Raw genomic sequence first — 10,585 nt, forward strand, 5'->3', positions numbered from 1 at the left:
CATTTCTCAGTACATTCTTCTTCATGAGATATATAGGACTTTCTTAAGAGAAAATAAATTACTTTTAGGTGGAGCTATTACTAATAAATTTAAAACCTCAAACGTTTGGTGCATTGTGTGCACAGACAGCATAGACTAGGAAACGTTTGAGGTCAGCACTTGAAGATTAGGATTCTAGTTATGTTCTACATCTTGATGTCCAGTTTTAAACCATTGTTCTGCTGTTGTGCAAATGGCTTCAGAATCAAATGACCTTTTGGATAGCTGCTTCTCAGGAGAACATGTCTGAATCAGAGCTTTCTGTTCCTCACAATCCAGGCATAGTTTCAAAGCTGCACCTTTAGGTGCAGTGGAGAAAGATGATAAATTTGATCTTCTTGAGGATATTCAAATAGAATTTTCTAGAACAGTGGTGTTATTCTAGAATCCCAAACCTTTAAATTTAAATTCAGAGGCTCACCATGTTCATCTCTATTTCCCTTTCCAGGACTAAACATGGTTAGTTCTAAAATTCATGCTCATTCCTTTATACTGCAATCATGATTTTATTGTGACAAAGATACAGATAGACCATCAATAATCATTGAAGTCATACTAGTGGATTGTAGGATACTAAGAGAAATGGCAGTAGTGATATGGGATTTAGCATGTTCTTAAATCAAGAATTGACTCTGCCCACTGGCAGTTGTTGTCAATGAGCCCTATGATTTCAGATCATGGTTAACATATGGATGTTATTCATCCCCAGGACAAGGTTGTCTTGTCCATTGGCAATAAATATCTTGTTCTTATACAGTGAAGAAGGGTATTCTGTGCTTTATAAATGCCCTGATCCTCTTTCTCCAATGTTCAGTCTTCTACTACTGAGTGGATGGTGTCCCTATATGCCCTACTGCCATGTAGAGGCATTCTATTCATCCCATTGCTGCTTCATATTCACATCTCACGATCTGTTTTTCTGCCCATGTCATAGAGAGGATGTCTTACACACCTGTAAGTCTTCATTCCAGTACCCTGTACCACGTGCTAGACCATCACAGTTTGGGTCCTGGAACCTGACTGGGGGCAGTGAGAGAATGAAGAAAGGACAGACAGACAGACAAACAGACAGATGGAATTCTGCTTCCCTCCACAACCAAGAACCTCAGCATATTTATTAGGTAAAGTATAGAAGGAGGAGTTAGCTGGTCTCCACAGGACATTTCTGTAGGCCAGAAGCCTCAGGCTATGAACATCCAGGGGTAGGAAGTCCTTTCACACACTGCTCAATTGTTCATAAAGTCTCACACTTGGACTCCCAAAAGGATCTTTGCCAACCCTCTTGTGCCTGACCCATATCAGGAACTGGCTTTGCCAATGTTTCACGAGCTCAAGGTCTGACCATACCCGTGTAAACAATACACATTCACACAGAACTTCACTAACTCAGGGATTCCTCTGCTTTACATAATATTTTATATTTGTGAACAGTTGCAAGTTTCAAGTGAGGTGGTCACATGCTTTATCCAGGCATGAATAACTATTTTTTAGTAGGAACTATAAAGGATGGCCACAGAAGGATGGATAGCTTTGAGGAATGGGGTATATTCTAGTACAGCTGAACACTTGCTGAGAAAAAAAAGAAGAGGAAAGAACATTAAAAAGGGAGGAAAACTACCATAGTTCGAAGACAATGTGTTGATAGTGGTATATGCTCTATAGATGGTCCCCACTGGGAATTTTGCATATATTATTTGTTCACATACTTTTATCTTTTTCAAAATTTAAATTTGTGAGAAGAGTTCTTCTATGTAACAGCTCTTGCTGTCCTGGAAATTGCTTTGCAGACCAGGCTGGCCTCGAACTCACAGAGATCTGCCTGCCTCTGCCTCAGGAGTGCTGGGATTAAAGGTATGAGCCACTAGCACCAGGCTAAAAATATATTTTTATCTCATATTTCACCACTGATTGGTAGTATACAAGGGTAAACATAGTACAGAATTCTGGAATATGGTCTAAAGAGCTCTCTCTGGACTCAAGAATATCCACATGTCCAAATGAAGATGACTTCTAAACCATCTTCCAGTTTCTGGAATTGCCTTTGTGAATGATGGACGAATATGTAAGGCTAGCCAGAAATTCATGTCACAAATCATGTAGAAACAAAAATTAATTCACTCTCAGGACATCAGAGTTAGTCTTTCTTCTGAGTTGTGGAAAGAACAAAATTTCTGTAGAAAATCCCACAATGTCTTGATCTGTCCCAGAACATAGGGTCCTGAGGCTGGCCTAGAGTTAGTCCCTGAGGAGAGACAATCCTTCAGCTGTGACCACATCATCTAGACCCTGCTGATTTGCATGTAACAGAACATCCCACACTTCTGAGGATTTCTTAATAGGCTGATAATACACTGTGTAGGAGTCAGTACTATTCAGGACACAGCACAGCCATGAAGGCTCCTGTTCATCTCCTGGGACTTCTGCTGCTCTGGATCCCAGGTATGGAGAACAGCAGTGCTTATCTCAGTGCGGTCAGAGCTGCCTGGCTTGTTGGGAACTCTACACATTGACCTTTAAAGGCAGCATTATATATTTTTGGTTGTGTGTTGCATTTTTCCTTCTTTCTCAACGCTAGGTTCCAAATGTGACATCCAGATGACCCAGTCTCCATCTCAGACTGCATCACTAGGAGACACAGTCACCATCAACTGTCAAGCCAGTCAGAGCATTGGTATAGCATTATCCTGGTATCAGCAAAAACCAGGGAACTCTCCTAAGCTCCTGATCTCTGCTGCATCCAGTTTGTATCCTGGGGTCCCATCCAGGTTCAGTGGCAGTGGGTCTGGGAGAGATTTTACTCTCACCATCAGCAGTTTGAAGCCAGAAGATATTGGAACTTATTACTGTCAACATTACAGCAGTTACCCACCCACAGTGGAACAAGTCCTAACATAAACCATTCAACAAAACAGAAGTGCAGGCCAGGCTGCCTCAGCTGCTCCTCTTGGTGATTCCACCTGCTGAGATCATTATGCATATGAAGTTGGCATTGAAGAGCTCTGAGTGGCTTTGAATAAGAGACTATGAAGTTTACTCCTCTTCCTAGACTCTAGAAGCAAAGGCCAACAAGGTAAATTCTGATTTAGTGAAACATGTGGTTCCAGAATTATTTTCATGGTGGCAATTAACACCTTATGGTCCTTTGTGATCACCATGTCCCAGCATGAATTTTGGCAGTTAAATGATAAACCAAGATAAACTTGTGATGATTATTTTTCTTCATCAACTTGACTACATCTGGAATTAACTAAACCTCAAACTTCTAGGTATACCTGTGAGGAATTCTTGATTATATCATTTGAGGTGGGAAGGCCTTCCTTAAATCTGAGTCAACCCTTCTGGTGGCTGCCTATATAAAGACATGGAAGAAGGAAGCTCTTTCTCTACCTGTTTGCCTGCACTGTTGCTAGCAAGTTAATTTTTTCTCTGTTGTTTGAGTATACTTCTTTAGGATGACGGTGTATACTGAAGACCAGCCAGACATCCAGCCTCATGGATTGAAGGAACAACTATTGGATTTTTTTACTTACTCTCAAAAGAGAGATATCGTTGAACTAGCTGGACCACAGCATGTAATCCATTTTAATAAATCACACACACACACACACACACACACACACACACACACACGTATAACAAATATATGTACAACATATATACGTATATGCACATATATATTCATTCTATCAGTTCTGTTTCTCTAGAGAACTTTGGTTAATACCAAATTTGGGAACAGAAGTTCTAGAGCAACAGAAATGTAAGGATGAGGTATTCCAAATTTTATTGACCATTCTGGCATAATATCAAAAAAAGTTCATTGACATACAATAAATAAAATAATGAGAAGTTACTACAAACACAAATAGTAATCATTTGGCAAACAAATTGAGGAGTGTGACCTTTATTTTAGTTAATACAATAAATTTTTAAACCCAAAAGTTAAATGAAGCTAACAACATACTTTCTCTCTATGTATATTTGTGTACCAAAGTCAATTAAAATAGCAGAATCATTAAATGTTGATCACTACAAATATAAGCAGAGACCTACTTACACCAAGTGATTGAAAATTTCTACTTAAGCAAGGTAAAAAGAATTCACTGGTGGTTTAAGCAGCTGTACTTTAGGTGATGTTTACTTTACCTAATGAAAGTTTTAGGAAATATATTTCAGGCCACATGTTGAAAACACATTTTACTTCATTCTCTAAAAGTACAAAATTAAATATTCTAATAATGCAAGTTCAGATTTATGATCACTTCTCATGGTTATAGCTTCATGCTTTCGATAGGTTAGTTACTTTCTCTACTACTGTGATAAAATTACAGAAATAACTTAAGGGAGAGAAAGCTTATCTGGGTTCATTGTTGGAACTCACAGTCTTTTATGCCAGGAAAAACACAGTAGCAAGATCTGTAGGCACCAGCAAGTCACGAAGGCTTGTGTTTAACTCACTTTTTCCTTTTCATTCAGTGCACATCCCAAGTCACAGGATGAGCCTGCCACATTTAAGGTAGGTTTTCCTACTTCAACTAACCTACAAAGAAATCCCCCACAGCCATGCCCAGAGGTTAACAGTCTACATAATCCTTCGCATATGTGCTCAAAAGTGTCTCCTTGGTGCTTCTATATTCTGTTATGTTAACAGTCGACATTAACACTAACAGCTTATTTAAGAGTGGTTTTAGTAATTTTTGGAATTTAGTAATTTTGGAATGCTGTCAGGGCTCAAATGATTAGTTCTATAAATGGTAACCAAGCCAACCTCTGACCTGTGATTTATTTAATTCAACAGAGACCAAACTAACAATGACAACTTGGGATAATGAGCAAACTCTGAGTTTAAACTACAAGAACTATCATGAATCTTCTAATTGTGAATCAAAATTTGTTCTAAAAAACAATAATTAAACAATGCATACCTGTTACCATGCATAATAGTTATGTTCTCTCATTACTATGACAAAAGAAACTGATGAAAACAACTTAAAGAAAGGACTTAATTTAAATCAACATTTAAGAAGGAAGACATACTATCTATCATGTGTTAGATTCTAGGGAGGAAGAGGAGAGGTTTGAGGGTGAAGGATGCAGAGATGGAGCATCCTTTAAGGCAAGGGTTTTATTAAGAGTTGTTAACACCACAGACAACACAGGCAAGGTAAGAGAGAGAGGGAGGGAGAGAAGGAGGGAAAGAGGGGGAGGAAGGGATATAGACAAAGAAAGGCAGAGAGACAGAGAAAGAGAGAGAGAAAGGGAGAGAGAGAGAGAGAGAGAGAGAGAGAGAGAGAGAGAGAGAGAGAGAGAGAGAGAGAGAGAGAGAGACTTTAGTCCCTGTCCCAAAATTGGGTACTTACTCTTAAGTGTTTCTTAGGAAGAGAGATGTACTACACTTTAAGTACCTTATACTTCAGGACAGCATGCCTGGTTAGTACGTCATCTATGCTACATGTCTGCCATCAGGTATCTCTCATTCCAGGAAGACAGTCAGAGTCAGAGCATTTGACTCTTTGTCAGAGCCGTGCACAGTTTGTCAATCCATTCTATGAGCACGCAGAGGGGAGAGAGATTGCAGAGGAGTGTGGCATGATCTGTGAGCCAGAGACACCAAGAGGATCTAGAGCTTAACATTTCCAGTAATATAGTTTGTATTAAAAACAACTTCGTAAGAATGCATGGAAAATAGATAGGAAAGGGCTTATGGGATTAGTGAGACTCAAAATTCATCTGGTTCCTTCCTATTTAATTACAGAACTATTGGGCTAGACAGAATGCAGCCATATCTCATCCTGTGATAGGTAGTCAGGCTTTGGTTATGATCAGAATTCTGATGGTTGTGGGGTGGTAGAATATAACAGATACAGCACTAGATCATTTTGGGTTCTGTTAATCCCTTAGACAGACATTTATTGTCTAATTCTTTTTGTGACCTAACTTGTTTATGACTATTATGTAAATGAATTTTCATGTATTAATAGAAGCACAGCTTCCGCTAGCCCTAAAGTTGAGAACATCATCATATAGCATATGGGTCATGAACAGAACTTTCTTTACTTTGATATAACCTCCTTACTTGATATTTCTACCAATGCATTTAACAAATACACCCCCCAAAAATGTGGATTTACTTGTTCCTTTGCTATAATGTTACACAAACTTCATGAACTGTGGACCTTTGGATATAGCTAGTCCACACAGAGAGTGGATTAGAGACTGAGTTTCTTCCATTGGGCAGGAAAAATAAACTAAACCACATGATTCTACATGAAGACCACTCAGATGCACTATTCATAAACAAAATAAGTAAAAACTTTCTTACTTATTCTAAATCACTTTCTAGAAGGAGTTCTTAAGAAGTACTTGAAAGTATTCATTACATACAAATACAATGAAGTATGACAGAGTGTTACATTGTTCAAATTTTACATGGGATGTATATTTGAATTCTGTGGGATAAAATAATCTTTGCTGTGCCTCTTGCCTTGTAAAAAGCTGTGAGCTCTCCATGTGTAAATCTCTCAAGTTCTTTGTCACTGAATTCTCCTGAATTGTTATATTTAGAAGTCTCATGGATAGACAATTTCTAAACATTTTTGAACACACTAAAATAATTATCCTTATGACAAAAGATATCAGATCATACTTCAACAAGCTCAATCCATAATAAGGCTCAATGAAAGTTCAACAGAAGCATCAATAGCTCGTGTTTGTGTGTGGTTGTTATATCTTAGTGAAAAATAACTGTGAAGCACACAGGGTGGTCATTCTCCTCTGTGTGACTGACTGACATGAGTGTCCATGCCTGTATTGTTATGTCTAGTGCTGTCTCAGGATGGAAGGGGTGTGTGCATCATGTCCTCCCACAGATTGACACTCTTACTCTGAAGTCCTTCTTTCAACTGCTGTAGCACTATGGACTGCACTGGTCTTCTCCAAACACAGGTGACATTTGACCATTTCCTCATGAGAGCTTTCCTTAACTCTCTTTGGCTTTGCATACTGTTGCCCCTCCCCTAAGGGGTTGGCATGTTGTTTGATAGGGAGGACTTTTCCTTCTATTTTTTTTTCTTTATTTGTTACCTGACAGATAAAGCACTACACAAGATGAGGTGCCCAAGCCAGCTCCTGGGATTGCTGGTGTTATGGATCCTTGGTAAGTGAAATGAGAATGGGTGGATGTTTCATATTTCTTGACCCTTCACTTTCAGTGGGCATTCTGTGTACATGTGAAATATGTGGGGTATTTCCTTTAGAAGGAGGACGTAGAGAGTAGATCTATTGAGGTAAAAGAACTTTCAGAAGAACCCAGGATACATGTTCTGGGGTATACTCTGGCACTGATAGATGGTGATAGCCAGCATAGAAGATACCTAGAGGTCCTCTTCATTTGTAAACATATTTTTATATTAAAAAATTTCAGAAGAGTAAATAAAGATAAAAAGGAAGAAAATAATGAAAGAAAAATCATAAAAGTATCTTGCTGTGTTTATTTTTTTTTACCTCACATATTTTCTGTTTTTATAATTTTAGAATCCAGTAGGGGATGTGCTACCCCAGACTCCACTGTTGCTAGCCATCACCCTTGGAGAATCAACCTCACTCTCCAGCAGCATTGGTCAGAGCCTGCTACACAGCAGTGTAAACACCTATTTGAGTTAGTACCTGCAGAGACAAGGCATATCTCCACAGCTCCTGATCTATAAGGTTTCCACCCAATTTTCTGAGGACCTAGGCAGATTTGGTGGCAGTAGCTCAGGGACAGATTTCACATTCAAAATCAGCAGGGTAAAGCCTGGGGATCTGAGGATTCACTGTTGTTTTCAAGGTACACATCTTCTCATGGTGTTACCCTTCTAAATAAAAACTTCTGTGTTTGTATGGGTCAGCTGACCTCACGTGTTTCTCTGGAGAGCACCACACCAGAGTACCACAGCACCTTCAGACTCCTATAAGAGGTGAAGTATGATCATTCTGAAGGACAGGTCACAGCTGCTGCATTTTCCAGGTTTCCTTGCAGTTACCTGGTTTCTCTGTCAACTTCTATACTGTCAGCGTGCCACAATCAGCATTGTTCTGTGGTGCCAAATTCCTTTCAGAACAACCAGGAATAAAGGAAGGGATACCAAACTGATCAGTCTTCTGTCTTCAACTTGAACACATGCACAGATAAAAATCATCCATGAATGTAGTCAAGGTTGTAGATGATTCATGGCACCCAAAACACATATTTAAAATAGTGTGTATGTGTGTGTGTGTGTGTGGTGTGAGCACAAATGGAGAGAGTTGGTTCTCTCCTATTATAGGGATTCCAGTGGTCAAATTCAGGTTATCAGAGTTGGAGATAGATGACTTTACTCACTAAGTTTTCTTGCCAGCTGTTACACTCATATGTCACCTTTATAAGTCATTTTTTATTATTAGTATATTATTGTATTGTTAGAGGTTGAAAAATCTGGTCAGTAATTTGTTTATGTGCTGTAGGACAACTTTGTTGTTCAGACTTCCTTCTTGAGGCAGAAAGATTGTAAGGCCAGAGATGGTAGTGACTTCAAAGAAAGAGCATCATCCCATTATGTGACTGATAGACACATAAACTCACAAACACTGGCATAGTGCACACAAACTTGCAGAACTTCCAACCAAACAAAATTCTAGCAGGAATAAGGGGAAGTGGACACAAAGTTCCACCTCTAACCAAGAAGCTTTTTGCAACTAATACCTGATGGCAAAGAGAAAACCAGATTTCTGTAATATAGTGTCACAATCTCAAATGTAATGTCACAATCATACATTGGAAAAACAACATTCATTCCATAAATCATTATTAATTACTCCTAAAACTTTCCTATGCTACCTTCATAAAATTTTATTAAATATAAAGAAAAAAAAGCTTTCTCTCCACTTCACCCTTCTCACTTCCACATTCTATTAACTTTCTTCTTCAGTTTGGAAGAGTCACAAAATTGGATTCTCCTGTCCTTAAATCATCAAAAGAGGAAAATTCTGTCCATCTTGTTTTTCACATTACAGGATAAACTTTGGTGAAATTGTTCAAAAGCAAATGCCTGTTGTCAAAAGTTTAGGACAGTATCAGTTATAGCAGGCTGAAATAAAATGGCTGTTAAGTGAATTCCAAAGATGGATTTGAATGTCAAATTTGGACAGCATAGAAACACGTGCCTTATTCAACAGAATCGCAAAAAAATTAAAGGTAATACAAAACTAGATTGATCTCAAAAAAAGTAGAATTTGAAGACTTGGTTTATTGTAGTAAAGGCAACATGAAATGCACATGTGGAAGTCATTTGTTCATACACTGAGCCTCTGAAGGCATCAACATCCCTGACCTCAAGCTCTACTATAGAGCAATAGTAATAGTCATAAAAATAGCTTGGTGTTGGCAAAAAAAAAAAAATGACATGTGGACCGATGGAATAGAACTGAAGACCCTGACATTAACCCATACACTTATGAACACCTGATTTTTGACAAAGAAGCCAAATCTGTACAATGGAGAAAAGAAAGCATCTTCAAAAATGGTGCTGGCATAAGTGGATGTCAACATGTAGAAGACTGCAAATAGATCCATATCTGTCACCATGCACAAAACTCAAGTCCAAGTAGATCAAAGACCTCAATATAAAACCAGTTACACTGAACTTGATAGAAGAGAAAGTAGGAAGTAGTCTTGAAAGCATTATCATAGGAGACCACTTCCTAAATATAACAGCAGTAGCACAGATACCAAGAGCAACAATTAATAAATGGGACCTCCTGAAACTGAGAAGCTTCTGTAAGACAAAGGAAAATGTAAATAAGGCAAAATGACAGTCTACAGAATGGGAAAAGATTTTCACCAACCCTACATCTGACAGAGGGCTGATCTCCAAAATATAAAGAATTCAAGAAACTAGACATCAAAATAATGAGCAATCCAATTAAAAATGGGCTACAGTGCTAAACAGAATTCTCAACAAATGAATCTCAAATGGCTGAAAGACATTTAAGGAATTGCTTAATATTCTTAGTCATTAGGGAAATGCAAATCAAAATGACTCTGAGATACCATCTTACACCTGTCAGAATGTCTAAGATCAAAAACACAGAAGACAACTTACGTTGGAGAGGATGTGGAGCAAGAGGAACTGTTGGTGGGAGTGCAAACTTATACAGCCACTTTAGAAATCAGTATGGAGTTTTCTCAGAAAATTGGGAATCAATCTTCCTCAAGACCCAGCTATAACACTCTTGGTCACATACCCAAGGAATGCTTAATCATACCACAAGGACACATGCTCAACTACATTCATAGTAGCATTATTTGTAATAGCCAGAACCTAGAAACAATCTAGATGTACCTCAACCAAAGAATGGACTAAGAAAGTGTGGTACATATACGCAAAGGAGTACTACTCAGCAGAGGAAAACAATGACATCATGAAATTTTCAGGTAAATGAATGGAACTAGAAATTAATCATCCTAAGTGAGGTAACCCAGGCACAGAAGAACAAACAGGGTATGTACTCACTCATTAGTGGATACTAG

General features: G+C 38.4%; 1 gene segment (V, D, J or C); it reads left to right on the top strand.

Annotated features, from left to right (window-relative positions):
* The first annotated feature begins 2,429 nt into the window (after positions 1–2,429).
* On the top strand, positions 2,430–9,074 carry LOC131906329 (immunoglobulin kappa variable 1D-13-like). The segment is given in 3 exon segments: positions 2,430–2,478; positions 2,615–2,913; positions 8,985–9,074. Coding segments are annotated over 3 exon segments (438 nt in total).
* Positions 9,075–10,585: the final 1,511 nt, after the last annotated feature.

Source organism: Peromyscus eremicus, chromosome 3 (genome assembly GCF_949786415.1).
Source record: "Peromyscus eremicus chromosome 3, PerEre_H2_v1, whole genome shotgun sequence".
Lineage (NCBI taxonomy): Eukaryota > Metazoa > Chordata > Mammalia > Rodentia > Cricetidae > Peromyscus > Peromyscus eremicus.